Below are 17,165 nucleotides of genomic sequence, written 5' to 3'. Positions count from 1 at the left end.
AATTAGAACACTTGTGCACTGCTAATGATAATGTAAAATAGTACAACTCCTATGGAAAACAATATGGTAGTTCCTCAAAAAATGAAGCAAATAATCCAGCAATTCTGTTTGTAGGTATATACCCCAAACAACTGAGAGCAAGGACTGAAACAGCTATTTGTACATCCATGTTCATGGCAATATTCTTCATAATAGACCAAAGGTAGAAGCAACCCAAGTTGTACAAGTTGTACATTGACAGGTAACTAGATAAACAAACATGGTGCATACATACAATGCAATATTGTTTGACCTTTAAAAGGAAGGAAGCCCTGGCAGGTACTACAACATGGATGTACCCTGAAGATACCATGCTGAAAGAAATATGCCAGTCACAGAAGGATTAATATTGTATGATTCCACTTATATGGGGTACCTAGAGTGGTCAAATTCATAGTGACAGAAAGTAGCATGGTGGTTGCTAGGGCCGGGAAAAAAGAGGAATGGGAGTTATTAATAACGGGTACAGTTAATGGGTAAACTTTTTTTTTTTTTTTGAGACGGAGTCTCGCTCTGTCACCCAGGCTGGAGTGCAGTGGCGCAATCTCGGCTCACTGCAAGCTCCGCCTCCCGGGTTCACGCCATTCTCCTGCCTCAGCCTCCCAAGTAGCTGGGACTACAGGCACCCACAACCGCGCCCGGCTAATTTTTTGTATTTTTAGTAGAGACGGGGTTTCACCGTGGTCTCGATCTCCTGACCTTGTGATCCGCCCGCCTCGGCCTCCCAAAGTGCTGGGATTACAGGCGTGAGCCACTGCGCCCGGCGATAATGGGTAGAGTTTCAGTTTGAAAAGATGAAAAATTCTGAAGATGGATGGTGGTAATGATTATACAACAATGTGAATATACTTAATGCCACTGAACCATACAGTTTAAAATGGTTAAATGGTACATTTTATGTATATTTTACCATAAAAAAAGTCTGGACTATAATATTAGAAGTAAAGATAGTAGTAATCTTATGGGAGAAAGAAGAGGATGGTGTTCATAAAGAGCGTGGTGAGGGTGGGGAGCTTCAAGGGTGCTGGCAATATTCTATTCCTGGGCATAGGTTATCAGTGGTGTTTAAATGAATGTTTGCCTTACGATACTTTATAAAGCTTCGCATTTATGTTTTGTATCACTACTGTTTGATATAATTCACAATAAAATCTTTAAAAATAACATATATGTGTTACATACATGTTCCTAGAAAGAAAAATATCCATGTCATATGTCATTACAACTTGCATTTTGCAAGCAGTCGGTATTGAAAAGGATGTGGGCTTGTGGCTTTGGAGTCAACAGTCAGCCTTGGACTTGAAACTCAACTTGGCTATGTGTAAAGTGTATGAGACTGAAAATTCTTTCTTTGAAACTATTTTCTCATCTTTATAATTGAGAATATGACAAATGTTTTATAGAACAATTTTCAGGATTAAAAGTTTATGGATAAATATACAGCATATTATCAGATGAATAACAAAAGCTCTAAACATACTAGGTTCTATTTCTTCCCTTTAGAATCCCAGCACTTTGGGAGGCTGAGTTGGGTGGATCACCTGAGGTCAGGAGCTCAAGACCAGTCTGGCCAACATGGGGAAACTCCATCTCTACTAAAAATACAAAAATTAGCTAGGTGTGGTGGTGGATGCCTGTAATCCCAGCTACTTAGGAGGCTGAGGTGGGAGAATCGCTGAAGCCAGGAAGTGGAGGTTGCAGTGAGCCAAGATCATGCCATTGCACTCCAGCCTGGGTGACAGAGTGAGGCTCTGTCTCAAAAAAATAAATAAATAAAAGAAAGAAAACTACAGACCGATATCCTTGATGAACATGGATGCTAAAATCTTTAACAAAATATTAGCTAACCGAATCCAACAGCATATCAAAAAGATAATCCACCATGATCAAGTGGGTTTCATACCAAGGATGCAGGGATAGTTTAACATACAAAAGTCAATAAATGTGACACAGCATATACAGAATTAAAAACAAAAATCACATGATCATCGTAATAGATGCAGAAACAGCATTCGACAAAATCCATCATCCTTTATGATTAAAACTCTCAGCAAAATCAGCATACAAGGGACATACCTTAATGTAATAAAAGCCATCTATTGCAAACCTACAGCCAACATAATACTGAATGGGGAAAAGTGGAAAGCATTCCCTCTGAGAACTGGAACAAGAGAAGGATGACAACTCTTTTATTTTTTATTTTTATTTTTTAGATGGAGTCTCACTCTTGTTGCCCAGGCTGAAGTGCAATTGCATGATCCTGGCTCACTGCAACCTCTGCCTCCTGAATTCAAGTGATTTTACTGCCTCAGCCTCCTGATGGATGCCCACTCTTACCACTCCTCTTCAACATAGTACTGGAAGTCCTAGTCAGAGCAATCAGACAAGAAAGAAATAAAGGGCATCCAAATTGGTAAAGAGGAGGTCAAACTGTCACATTAGTTTGCTGATGATAGGATTGTTTACCTTCAAAACTCTAAGGACTCCTCCAGAAAGCTCCTAGAACTGATAAAAGAATTCAGCAAAGTTTCTGGATACAAGATTAATGTACACAAATCAGTAGCTCTTCCATACACCAACAGTGACCAAGTGGAGAATCAGATCAAGAACTCAACCCCTTTTACAATAGCTGGAAAACAAACAAACAAACAAAAAACACTTAGGAATACACCTAACCAAGGAGTTGAAAGACCTCTACAAGGAAAACTATGGAACACTGCTGAAAGAAATCATAGATGACATAAACAAATGGAAGGACATCCCATGCTCATGGATGGGTATAATCAATTTTGTGAACGTGACTATACTGCCAAAAGTAATATACAAATTCAATGCAATCCCCATCAAAATACCACTATCATTCTTCACAGAATTAGAAAAAACAATTCTAAAATTCACATGGAACCATAAAAGAGCCTGCATAGCCAAAGCATGACTAACCAAAAAGAACGAATTTAGAGGCATCACACTACCTGATTTCAAACTATACTAGAAGGCCATAGTCACCAAAACAGCATGGTACTAATACTAAAATAGGCATGTAGACCAATGGAACAGAATAAAGAACCCAGAAATAAAGCCAAATACTTATAAACAACTGATCTTCAACAAAGCAAACAAAAACATAAAGTGGGGAAAGGACACCCTTTTCAATAAATGGTGCTGGGATAACTGGCTAGCCACATGTAGGAGAATGAAACTGGATTCTCACCTCTCACCTTATACAAAAATCAACTCAAGATGGATTAATCACATAAACCTAAGATCTGAGACTATACAAATTCTAGATGATAACACTGGAAAAAAACCCTTCTGGATATTGGCTTAGGCAAGGATTTCATGACCAAGAACCCAAAAGCAAATGCAATAAAGACAAAGATAAATAGTTGTGACTTAATTAAACAAAAGAGCTTTTGCATGGCAAAAGAAACAGTTGGCAAACAGACAACCCACAGAGTGGGAGAAAATCTTCACAATCTTTACCTCTGATAAAGGACTCATATCCAGAATCTACAAAGAACTCAAACAAATCAGCAAGAACAAAACAAACAATCCCATCAAAAAGCGGGCTAAGGATACAAATAGACAATCCTCAAAAGAAGATCTATAAATGGCCAACAAACATATGAGAAAATACTCAACATCACTAACGATCAGGCAAATACAAATCAAAACCACAATGCGATTCCACCTCACTCCTGCAAGAATGACTGTAATCAAAAAATCAAAAAGCAGTAGATACTGGCATGGATGCAGTGAACAGGGAACACTTCTACACTGCTGGTGGGAATGTAAACTAGTACAGCTGTTATGGAAAACAGCGTGGAGATTCCTTAAAGAACTAAAAGTAGGAGTACCATTTGATCCAGGAATCCCACTACTGTATATCTGCCCAGAGGGAAAAACATCATTATTCAAAAAAGATATTTGCACATGCATGTTTATAGCAGCACAATTCACAATTGCAAAATCATGGAGCCAACCCAAATGCCCGTCAATCAACGAGTGGATAAAGAAACTGTAGTGTGTATATATATATATATATATATATATATATATACACACACACACACACACACACACACACATATGATGAAATACTATGCAGCCATAAAAAGGAATGAATTAACAGCATTTGCAGTGACCTGGATGAGATTGGAGCCTATTATTCTAAGTGAAGTAACTCAGGAATAGAAAACCAAACATCGTATGTTCTCCGTGATATTTGGAGCTAAGCTATGAGGATGCAAAGGCATAAGAATAATGCAATGGACTTTGGGGACATGGGGGAAAAAGTGGGAAGGGGTGAGGGATACAAGACTACAAATATGGTGCAGTGTGCATACTGCTTGGGTGATGCGTGCACCAAAATCTCACAAATCACCACTAAAGAACTGACTCATGTAACCAAATACCACCTGTACCCCAATAACTTATGGAAAAATAAAAATAAAATAAATTAAATAAAAATCATACAGGAAACATTGTCAAAAAAAAAGTGCAAAAGGACAATAAAGCCATGAAACAACAATTAGCTAATTTTTTTAAAAAAACTATTAGAATAATGAAAGCAAAAATTTACCTTTTAACAACTACTTCTACTTAACATTTTTAAAGATTATCTTTGCATCCAAAAGACAATATGAAGTCTTCCATTTTCTGCATACCATTTACAGAGGTTTTACTGTGTATCATAGAAATGCTTCCAGTTTAATCCAAATTTTCTGTTAAACTACCCATGTAATTATCCCAGTAGAATTCATGATACCTTTTTACTGTTAATTTCGTTAACACTTTCCTGGAAAGAGTCTAGATGTATTTAAATATAGGTCTCAGAGTTTTTATTATGACAATTAAAGGGAACATTTCCATATTATTTTGGGGGGTATATAATTACTAAGTTAAAACATAACTGAAAATTATTTACCACTAACAATATAGATAAAAAATAAATGGCCATTAGATTCACTTCAAGGCATATTTTTTGATGATTTCAGTGACAACATCTTTTTATACATATTTCCATCAAAATGAAGCTGATAATTCAGTTATATATTCTACCTGAAATAAGGCTATGAAATGATAGCTCTTTCTTCTAGTCTTTGACAACAGGAGAATAGTTGCTAAAAGTTATGCACTGATGTACATCAAAATGGTCGGGGGAGTGGGCGGACACTGATGAGGATACTATAATCAAATATTTTGAGACTAATATGAGCACAGAATACCATATGTAAATGCAAAGTTCCAAATATATATCTTTTAACCTCTATCATTATTTTATTATTTACTTTCTAATCTATTACATAGTATTATTTACTGTTCTCCAACAAATTTAGTCAGTTAAGTAAGAATTGCAGATGCGATATAATTTTTAGTAATTCAGCAAATTCTAATGTACAGTGTTCATTCTTTCCATTCCCTTTCTGCTAAGTTCCTGTATTGCTACTGATCTTCCAGTTGTTTTCAAATCAACACAAGTAGTTATTGAGGGCTTTCTCTGTGCAAGTACTCACCTAGAGTAAATCGCCTTGATATTTTCCTACCAAGAATTCCCAGGAGAACATTGGCTATATACAACATTGTAGAAATACCAGACTTTGTTCAATTTTATTTAGCTACCATTAAGTGGGCCACAAATAAACTTCCTATTAATTTCTTATAATCTCCCATCCTCTCTCCAACATTTCCTTAAAGTAGTGTTTCAATATAGATTTAAGGTCAATAGGGATTAGTAATCATAATATTTTATGAAATTTATTATATATAATTTAATAGTATTTTGGCAAAACAGAGATTGACAAGGAATGTGAATTAAGGTATGACTACTTCCTTAAGGGTATAAATTGTGATTTCTATCTCCTTTTTGATGCTCCAGAGTCTATTTAGCCTAAATATTTGTTTGTATTTCTTCCAAGGGACAGAGAAATAACTTGAAAAAAAAATAAGAAAACCTGACATTTTATTTAGCTTATGTTGTAATCATAATAGCCTATGAAGGAAAACATTTAATTCAGGTAATAAACTTCAAAAGGGACATTGTCAGGTCCTGCTATTTTGAAGAATGTTTCTGTCTTTTTCAATCTTAAAATATGAAAAAATAAATTGAGGTCATGTAAGAATTTTAGAGCTTCATAATCAAACTGTCTTATAGTGTATAAAAATCTCGACGAAAAGAGTCAAACTCTGTAAAATATTTGAAGAGATTTAATCTGAGCCAAATATAGGTGACCATGGCCCATGACACAGCCCTCAGGAGGTCATGAGAACATGTGCCCAAGGTGGTTGGGGTGCAGCTTGGTTTCATATGTTTTAGGGAGGCATGAGACATCAATCAAATACATGTGAGAAATACATTGGTTTGGTCCAAAAAAGTGGACAATTGGAAGTGGGGGCGGAGGTAGGCTTCCATGCTATGGGTAAATTTAAACATTTTCTGGTTGACAATGGGTTGAGTTTGTCTAAAGACCTGGGATTAATTGAAAGGAAATGTTCACATTAAGATAAAAAATTGTGGAGACCAAGGTCCTTTTGATGTCTCATAGTGGCTGCCTTTAGAGACAATGGATGACAAATGTTTCCTATTCAAACCTTTAAGAAGTGCTAGGCTCTCTGTTAATCTCTTCAGGATTGGGAGAGCCTGGAAGAAAAAGATCTAGCTATGTTAACAGAGATTCTTTACAGATGCAAATCTCCCTCCCCTCTCCCTACCCTCCCGCAAAGGACAGCTTTGCAGGGCCTTTTCAAAATACAGCAAAGAAACATGTTTGGGGGTAAAATATTTTTATTTTCTTCTTTGTCATGTAATGTTATGCTGAGTGAGATTGGAAAGTAAGTCACGATATGCAGGGTTAAATAAAACCCATCTGATGAGAATTTATGGTTTGTAGGTCATGACTCCCCAGACCCCTTAGATAGGAATTTGGGCAAGATAAAATTCAGAGCTTAGTTCTCAAAAATATGATTTGTAAGTTTTTTTATGAAAAGATTATGACTTATGATTTTTTGTACACTCTGTCTTTTCCTACACTAGGGTCATATATGTAGACTTACTAAATAGATGATTTGGTATAATATCATTGACTTTATATTTAAGGTTCACTTAGTTGCATTTAAGAGATCAAATCTCACCTCAAACAATTGTATTAGAGTATTTTAATACTATTGTCAAGTTGCTGTTCATCGTATATGATATTGCTTAAAGTATCTAGAGAAATATGGTTTGGGTATGTTTGTTACAACTGGACTTTCATTATAATGGTATTTGCTGGGATGAGATTTAAATAGCAGGTGAAAACTAGTAAGAGAAAAGAATTGTCCAACTCACTTTAACTCAGTGCTTCTCAAACCTTAATATGCACATGAATCACTTGAGTATCTGGCTGGGAAGCAGATTTTCATTCAGTAGGTCTTGGGTGGGGCCCAAGATTCTGCCTTTCCGATGGAAGAAGCTCTGAGGGGCGAGGTCCTAGAAAACCCACATAATTTATCATTGCACCATGCTTAATTCTATTTCCTCTGCTTGATGAGCACCAATGTACTTATTCAATGTTGTACAAATTAATAAGATGCACCTTCAGTGAGAAAACAATATATAAATCATTTGGTCTTAGGTATTAGCTTCCAGTTGTGCAAAAAGCAAAACTACAAGTTACTGCAGGAGTTACAGAAGATCTGGAAATATGACTTATTTAAGGCCATCACATATATTTTACTATTCACTGAAATCATCCTTAAAACATGAAATACATATTCATTTGAAAATTTCATTTTGTTATGGGACTCCAGACAAAACCACACATCAAACTTAAGGTTTAACTTGATTTCTTTAGTGATGTACCAATTTTTGTTTTGTTTTGTTTTTTTGAGACGGAGTCTTGCTCTGTCGCCCAGGCTGGAGTACAATGGTGTGATCTTGGCTCACTGCAACCTCTGCCTCCTGGGTTCAACAGATTCTCCTGCCTCAGCCTCCTGAATAGCTGGGACTACAGGCGCACACCACCGTGCCCAGCTAATGTTTGTATTTTCAGTATAGATGGGGTTTCACCATGTTGACCAGTATGGTCTCAATCTCCTGACCTCGTGATCCACCAGCCTTGGCCTCCCACAATGCTGGGATTACAGGCGTGAGCCACCGTGCCCAGCTGTGATGTACCAAATTTTAAAAAAGTAAACATGCAACAATGTTGAATCCTTAGAGAGCTTGAAAGAAAGAGAAAGACAAAGAACCACACAGGTAACTTGAAGTAGAGAAATTCTTTTAGTTAAAAAAAAAAAAAATGACAATACAGTCCTTCCATTAAAACGCATCTACAGACATTTCCTTATGAATGAAATCCTTCTGAGTGGTAAAACTCAAGCTAACATACATGTTAAAAGTGGTTTTTCCCCAACTGATAAAACTTTGGCAGAGGCAAATTCCATCCTCAAGCCTTTCATGTAGTGCAGGAGAAAAGATTTTTAGAATAAAAGAGAATAAACAAGCATAAGAAAAAAATCAAATAAAAAATAAAGATGAATACAAATTTTTATGAAAGAAAACAATGCCAAATCTGGTTCTTTTTCAAGAAAATCAGGTTTTATAAAATAAAACAAACAATATTTTATAGAAGTTTGGAGAAAATGTAGTATGTAAAAATCACATCTTAAAGACAAAAGAGGTGGACTTTTGCTGTGTTAAAATGTTTATGGATGAGTCTAGTTTGACAATTTAGCCTGTTGGATGTGACTTTCACAGTCTGTTGGCAGTTTGTAGGCAAGCCATCACACCTGTGACTCCGCGGTTGATTAATGAGTCTTTCAGCTCATTGCTACCATCTGAAGAAGGGCTATGGCCTTTCTGAGCTTCACTGGTTTATTCCCCTTAACTGCAGTCCTGCCAAGGTACTTCCATAAGAAAATCACACCTGGTGAAAGCTAATGAAAACCTCAATATGTCGTTTTCCAGACAAGTCAAAAAGCATGTAAAACTAGACAAAAGACGTATTCAAGTAACATGAATGTAGTTTTGTCATAACCTGCCAATCCAAAGAGTAACATTTAAAAAAAATAGCTTTCCTCAATGACATTTCCTAGTATCAACTTTAAGAATGATGATTCTGAATTATGTGCCATAAGAGGACTTCTGTAATGCCAGCTCTTTTGCTATACACAATATCTATTTTCATCAGAACTAGGAAGTTCTTAGTTCATAACGAGATCATCATTTAGTTTTTATTATCTATAAATGTTTAATCCAACTGTGGCATTTTAAAGTCTTGTTTCAAATTCCTCGCCTTCAGTTGGCCGGTATTCTTATGGCTTTTTCTTGAGTGCAAGGCAGCACTGCAACTGCTTTTTTCCCAATCCTGCTCTGCACACTGAAAAGCCTTTTAAAACATAAGCACGAATTCCCTCCCTAACCTCTTAAAATAAAGTGCAAACTAGAGAATAAGGTGGGAAGGGAGAGACAGGGAACTGAAAGAGAGGATAAACCAAAGGTCTGTGGCTAAAACAGTCTAGTATAGGGTAAAGTGGTGGGAAATAAAGGAAACATGGAAGACAGTAATCTCTTGCCCTGAAGGCCTGTATACTATAGCTTCATTTCTGGAGAACTAGTTATTTCCAAAACGTCAATAATATTCAAATAAATACTAAAATTCATTTTAAAGATAAATACCTGTTTTTCTTTACTTTGGATTTGAGGCAATATTCCCTTCCTCTAGCTACATATATAGGGCAAAGTTTAGCTGTATTTAAATGGCAGAAAGAATCACAAAACTCTAAGTACTATGAATAAATGGGTAGCAAAGAAACAAAAGTTTCCATTTCAACAATTTCCATTTTCTGATCCATGATATTAACACAACTTTGTATCATTGAACCCATTATCAGCAGACATAGTTCCCTGAGTTGGAAGGGTACTTGCATAATATTCTGGTGCAGTTATTCACCACCAGGTTTCCATTCATCTGAAATTATTATTTCTACACAGTTTACCAAAACTATTAAAAGAAATATTTTTCTTTATTCTATCATGGCATGAACTAAGGATAATTCTTCATTATCATCACAATCATTGCTATTTTTCTAGTTTCCTATTCGATGCCTATACTAAGAATCATGAAATGAAAACTATTTAGCAATTTACTAATCAATTAGCAATTCTATGATGTTTTATGGAAGGACTGATTTTGGCTGATAAAAACATTGATTCTTTTAAGACTTACCTGAATAATGTGAACAATGACTAAGCATTTACAAAGTGTTCAATCATTTGAACAAATTTTCAAATTGCAATATAAATGATTTCAATCCTGGCTACAAATTTTAATCACATTGGAAAATTTTTTAAAGTAATTTCAATTGTTGCCCCACCCCAGAGATTCTGATTTAATTGGTTGGTGAGAGGCCTGGGCATTTTTAAAAATCTCTTCCCACATTATTCTAATGTGCAACTAAGGCTAAGTACCATAGGTCTGTATAATAATCCTCATGTTTATTTTGCTGACATAAAATAATAAAATACTCAGTCCTACCAGCCAAAAGTGATGTCTCAAATTAAGTTGAAAAATGGAATGATCAGTCTTTGGAATTTTTAGACTAATTACTATGGTTTATAAGAAAGTATGCTGAGGCCATGTGCAGTGGCTCACGCCTGTAATCCTAATACTTTGGGAGGCCAAGATGGAATGATTGCTTCAGGTCAGGAGTTCAAGACCAGCCTGGTCAACATAGTGAGATCTCCATCTCTAAAAAAAATTAAAATAAAATAAATAAAAGAAAGAAAGTGTGCTGGACCTTGAGGCAGAGACCCTGGGCTTGAATTATTGCTCAACTACCTATTAGCTCTCTGACTTCAGTAAGTCCCTCAAAACAAATGTTTTCTAATCCATGAAATGGGAAAATTAATATTTCTTCCAGCTTTAAAACCATGTTCTCAAGTAATTTCCAACAATGCAGAATGCAGTTCTTAAATACTAATCAGAGAAATTTGATTCCATATAGTAATGGTGGGATTTAAACTAGGGTGAGCAAATGTTTGTCACTTAAGCTACCACCATTCTCTTTTCTTGTCTGTGGCAGACATTGCTAATTGATTACAGCACTACAGAAAAATCGCTCTTCTCCTGGAGTCTACACTCAATATAAAACTATTTTCTGTTTGGGAGTTAAGTGCTCATTAGCTGTTCTATTTTAAGAGATGATGTAATGGAGTGGTTAGCAGGGGACCAAAAATGTCCAGAGAATAAAAAATTCTTAGCACAGTTCAGGAGCAAGTACATCATGACTCACGACATCTGAATTAGGTCCTAAAGGCAGGCATAGCCCTACAGAGGGATGGTCTATTTCTACTAACCAAACTTACTATCATAACCCGGCTTCTGATGGCAATTCACTGAGAGGGAAAGAATTACCAGATCTACTTGAAGTTGTATTTTTCCTGTAATTAGTAAAACAGAACTCTAATTTTCTTTTTTTTTTTTATTATTATACTTTGAGTTCTAGGGTACATGTGCATAATGTGCAGGTTTGTTACATATGTATACTTGTGCCATGTTGGTGTGCTGCAGCCATCAACTCGTCAGCACCCATCAACTCGTCATTTACATCAGGTATAACTCCCAGTGCAATCCCTCCCCCCTCCCCCCTCCCCATGATAGGCCCCGGTGTGTGATGTTCCCCTTCCCGAGTCCAAGTGATCTCATTGTTCAGTTCCCACCTATGAGTGAGAACATGCGGTGTTTGGTTTTCTGTTCTTGTGATAGTTTGCTAAGAATGATGGTTTCCAGCTGCATCCATGTCCCTACAAAGGACACAAACTCATCCTTTTTTATGGCTGCATAGTATTCCATGGTGTATATGTGCCACATTTTCTTAATCCAGTCTGTCACTGATGGACATTTGGGTTGATTCCAAGTCTTTGCTATTGTGAATAGTGCCGCAATAAACATACGTGTGCATGTGTCTTTATAGCAGCATGATTTATAATCCTTTGGTTATATACCCAGTAATGGGATGGCTGGGTCATATGGTACATCTAGTTCTAGATCCTTGAGGAATCGCCATACTGTTTTCCATAATGGTTGAACTAGTTTACAATCCCACCAACAGTGTAAAAGTGTTCCTGTTTCTCCACATCCTCTCCAGCACCTGTTGTTTCCTGACTTTTGAATGATCGCCATTCTAACTGGTGTGAGATGGTATCTCATTGTGGTTTTGATTAGCATTTCTCTGATGGCCAGTGATGATGAGCATTTTTTCATGTGTCTGTTGGCTGTATGAACATCTTCTTTTGAGAAATGTCTGTTCATATCCTTTGCCCACTTTTTGATGGGGTTGTTTGTTTTTTTCTTGTAAATTTGTTTGAGTTCTTTGTAGCTTCTGGATATTAGCCCTTTGTCAGATGAGCAGACTGCAAAAATTTTCTCCCATTCTGTAGGTTGCCTGTTCATTCTGATGGTAGTTTCTTTTGCTGTGCAGAAGCTCTTTAGTTTAATTAGATCCCATTTGTCAATTTTGGCTTTCGTTGCCATTGCTTTTGGTGTTTTAGACATGAAGTCTTTGCCCATGCCTATGTCCTGAATGGTACTACCTAGGTTTTCCTCTAGGATTTTTATGGTATTAGGTCTAACATTTAAGTCTCTAATCCATCTTGAATTAATTTTCGTATAAGGAGTAAGGAAAGGATCCAGTTTCAGCTTTCTACTTCTGGCTAGCCAATTTTCCCAGCACCATTTATTAAATAGGGAATCCTTTCCCCATTTCTTGTTTCTCTCAGGTTTGTCAAAGATCAGATGGCTGTAGATGTGTGGTATTATTTCTGAGGACTCTGTTCTGTTCCATTGGTCTATATCTCTGTTTTGGTACCAGTACCATGCTGTTTTGGTTACTGTAGCCTTGTAGTATAGTTTGAAGTCAGGTAGCGTGATGCCTCCAGCTTTGTTCTTTTGACTTAGGATTGTCTTGGAGATGCAGGGTCTTTTTTGGTTCCATATGAACTTTAAAGCAGTTTTTTCCAATTCTGTGAAGAAACTCATTGGTGGCTTGATGGGGATGGCATTGAATCTATAAATAACCTTGGGCAGTATGGCCATTTTCACGATATTGATTCTTCCTATCCATGAGCATGGTATGTTCTTCCATTTGTTTGTGTCCTCTTTTATTTCACTGAGCAGTGGTTTGTAGTTCTCCTTGAAGAGGTCCTTTACATCCCTTGTAAGTTGGATTCCTAGGTATTTGATTCTCTTTGAAGCAATTGTGAATGGAAGTTCATTCCTGATTTGGCTCTCTGTTTGTCTGTTACTGGTGTATAAGAATGCTTGTGATTTTTGCACATTAATTTTGTATCCTGAGACTTTGCTGAAGTTGCTTATCAGCTTAAGGAGATTTGGGGCTGAGACAATGGGGTTTTCTAAATATACAATCATGTCATCTGCAAAGAGGGACAATTTGACTTCTTCTTTTCCTAACTGAATACCCTTGATTTCTTTCTCTTGCCTGATTGCCCTAGCCAGAACTTCCAACACTATGTTGAATAGGAGTGGTGAGAGAGGGCATCCCTGTCTTGTGCCAGTTTTCAAAGGGAATTTTTCCAGTTTTTGCCCATTCAGTATGATATTGGCTGTGGGTTTGTCATAAAGAGCTCTTATTATTTTGAGGTATGTTCCATCAATACCGAATTTATTGAGTGTTTTTAGCATGAAGGGCTGTTGAATTTTGTCAAAAGCCTTTTCTGCATCTATTGAGATAATCATGTGGTTCTTGTCTTTGGTTCTGTTTATATGCTGGATTATGTTTATTGATTTGCGAATGTTGAACCAGCCTTGCATCCCAGGGATGAAGCCCACTTGATCATGGTGGATAAGCTTTTTGATGTGTTGCTGAATCCGGTTTGCCAGTATTTTATTGAGGATTTTTGCATCGATGTTCATCAGGGATATTGGTCTAAAATTCTCTTTTTTTGTTGTGTCTCTGCCAGGCTTTGGTATCAGGATGACGCTGGCCTCATAAAATGAGTTAGGGAGGATTCCCTCTTTTTCTATTGATTGGAATAGTTTCAGAATGAATGGTACCAGCTCCTCCTTGTACCTCTGGTAGAATTCAGCTGTGAATCCATCTGGTCCTGGACTTTTTTTGGTTGGTAGGCTATTAATTATTGCCTCAATTTCAGAGCCTGCTATTGGTCTATTCAGGGATTCAACTTCTTCCTGGTTTAGTCTTGGAAGAGTGTAAGTGTCCAGGAAATTATCCATTTCTTCTAGATTTTCCAGTTTATTTGCATAGAGGTGTTTATAGTATTCTCTGATGGTAGTTTGTATTTCTGTGGGGTCGGTGGTGATATCCCCTTTATCATTTTTTATTGCGTCAATTTGATTCTTCTCTCTTTTCTTCTTTATTAGTCTTGCTAGTGGTCTGTCAATTTTGTTGATCTTTTCAAAAAACCAACTCCTGGATTCATTGATTTTTTGGAGGGTTTTTTGTGTTTCTATCTCCTTCAGTTCTGCCCTGATCTTAGTTGTTTCTCGCCTTCTGCTAGCTTTCGGATGTGTTTGCTCTTGCTTCTCTAGTTCTTTTAATCGTGATGTTAGAGTGTCAATTTTAGATCTTTCCTGCTTTCTCTTGTGTGCATTTAGTGCTATAAATTTCCCTCTACACACTGCTTTAAATGTGTCCCAGAGATTCTGGTATGTTGTATCTTTGTTCTCATTGGTTTCAAAGAACATCTTTATTTCTGCCTTCATTTCGTTATGGACCCAGTAGTCATTCAGGAGCAGGTTGTTCAGTTTCCATGTAGTTGAGCGGTTTTGATTGAGTTTCTTAGTCCTGAGTTCTAGTTTGATTGCACTGTGGTCTGAGAGACAGTTTGTTATAATTTCTGTTCTTGTACATTTGCTGAGGAGTGCTTTACTTCCAATTATGTGGTCAATTTTGGAGTAAGTGCGATGTGGTGCTGAGAAAAATGTATATTCTGTTGATTTGGGGTGGAGAGTTCTATAGATGTCTATTAGGTCTGCTTGCTGCAGAGATGAGTTCAATTCCTGGATATCCTTGTTAACTTTCTGTCTCGTTGATCTGTCTAATGTTGACAGTGGAGTGTTGAAGTCTCCCGTTATTATTGTATGGGAGTCTAAGTCTCTTTGTAAGTCTCTAAGGACTTGCTTTATGAATCTGGGTGCTCCTGTATTGGGTGCATATATATTTAGGATAGTTAGCTCTTCCTGTTGAATTGATCCCTTTACCATTATGTAATGGCCTTCTTTGTCTCTTTTGATCTTTGATGGTTTAAAGTCTGTTTTATCAGAGACTAGTATTGCAACCCCTGCTTGCTTTTGTTCTCCATTTGCTTGGTAAATCTTCCTCCATCCCTTTATTTTGAGCCTATGTATGTCTCTGCATGTGAGATGGGTCTCCTGAATACAGCAGACTGATGGGTCTTGACTCTTTATCCAGTTTGCCAGTCTGTGTCTTTTAATTGGAGCATTTAGTCCATTTACATTTAAGGTTAAGATTGTTATGTGTGGACTTGATCCTGCCATTATGATATTAACTGGTTATTTTGCTCTTTAGTTAATGCAGTTTCTTCCTAGCCTTGATGGTCTTTACATTTTGGCATGTTTTTGCAATGGCTGGTACCGGTTGTTCCTTTCCATGTTTAGTGCTTCCTTCAGGGTCTCTTGTAAGGCAGGCCTAGTGGTGACAAAATCTCTAAGCATTTGCTTATCTGTAAAGGATTTTATTTCTCCTTCACTTATGAAACTTAGTTTGGCTGGATATGAAATTCTGGGTTGAAAATTCTTTTCTTTAAGAATGTTGAATATTGGCCCCCACTCTCTTCTGGCTTGTAGAGTTTCTGCCGAGAGATCTGCTGTTAGTCTGATGGGCTTCCCTTTGTGGGTAACCCGACCTTTCTCTCTGGCTGCCCTTAAGATTTTTTCCTTCATTTCAACTTTGGTGAATCTGGCAATTATGTGTCTTGGAGTTGCTCTTCTCGAGGAGTATCTTTGTGGCGTTCTCTGTATTTCCTGGATTTGAATGTTGGCCTGCCCTACTAGGTTGGGGAAGTTCTCCTGGATGATATCCTGAAGAGTGTTTTCCAACTTGGTTCCATTTTCCCCCTCACTTTCAGGCACCCCAATCAGACGTAGATTTGGTCTTTTTACATAATCCCATACTCCTTGCAGGCTTTGTTCATTTCTTTTTCTTCTTTTTTCTTTTGGTTTCTCTTCTCGCTTCATTTCATTCATTTGATCCTCAATCGCTGATACTCTTTCTTCCAGTTGATCGAGTCGGTTACTGAAGCTTGTGCATTTGTCACGTATTTCTCGTGTCATGGTTTTCATCTCTTTCATTTCGTTTATGACCTTCTCTGCATTAATTACTCTAGCCATCAATGCTTCCACTTTTTTTTCAAGATTTTTAGTTTCTTTGCGCTGGGTACATAATTCCTCCTTTAGCTCTGAGAAATTTGATGGACTGAAGCCTTCTTCTCTCATCTCGTCAAAGTCATTCTCCGTCCAGCTTTGATCCGTTGCTGGCGATGAGCTGCGCTCCTTTGCCGGGGGAGATGTGCTCTTATTTTTTGAATTTTCAGCTTTTCTGCCCTGCTTTTTCCCCATCTTTGTGGTTTTATCTGCCTCTGGTCTTTGATGATGGTGACGTACTGATGGGGTTTTGGTGTAGGTGTCCTTCCTGTTTGATAGTTTTCCTTCTAACAGTCAGGACCCTCAGCTGTAGGTCTGTTGGAGATTGCTTGAGGTCCACTCCCGACCCTGTTTGCCTGGGTATCAGCAGCAGAGGCTCAGTTGAAAATGCAGAAATCACTGGTCTTCTGTGTCGCTCGTGCTGGGAGTTGGAGACTGGAGCTGTTCCTATTCGGCCATCTTGCTCCGCCCCTGAACTCTAGTTTTCTAACCGTCTTCTACAAGTTTGGTTAGTGTTGTCAGAGGTGTTTGAACCAGAGCAACTCCATCTTGAATACGGTCTGAGTAAAATAAGGCTGAGACCTGCTGGACTGCATTTCCAGTCAGGCATTCTAAGTCACAGGATGAGATAGGAGGTCGGCACAAGATACAGGTCATCAAGACCTTGCTGATAAAACAGGTTGTAGTAAAGAAGTCAGCCAAAACCCACCAAAACCAAGATGG

At 37.4% G+C, this 17,165-nt stretch overlaps 1 protein-coding gene across 21 annotated transcripts in view; it reads right to left on the bottom strand.

Annotated features, from left to right (window-relative positions):
- LOC105491963 (KIAA0825 ortholog) overlaps positions 1 to 17,165 on the bottom strand; it is a 473,971-nt gene that overhangs the window by 199,552 nt on the left and 257,254 nt on the right. Inside the window, exon 24 of one of the 21 annotated variants that reach the window (XM_071097812.1) lies at positions 6,756 to 7,507. The exons of 19 other annotated variants lie outside the window; for them this stretch is intronic. Coding sequence is in view for 1 of the 2 variants with exons in the window: in XM_071097826.1 (XP_070953927.1) it covers positions 7,441 to 7,507 (67 nt within the window). In the remaining variant the exon portion in view is untranslated. Of the gene's footprint in view, positions 1 to 6,755; positions 7,508 to 17,165 lie in introns of those variants that run through there. One more of the 21 variants, XM_071097826.1, reaches the window with a different exon arrangement.

Source organism: Macaca nemestrina, chromosome 6, assembly GCF_043159975.1.
Source record: "Macaca nemestrina isolate mMacNem1 chromosome 6, mMacNem.hap1, whole genome shotgun sequence".
NCBI classification, from domain to species: Eukaryota; Metazoa; Chordata; class Mammalia; order Primates; family Cercopithecidae; genus Macaca; species Macaca nemestrina.
This window is presented reverse-complemented; position numbering and strand designations above follow the sequence as displayed.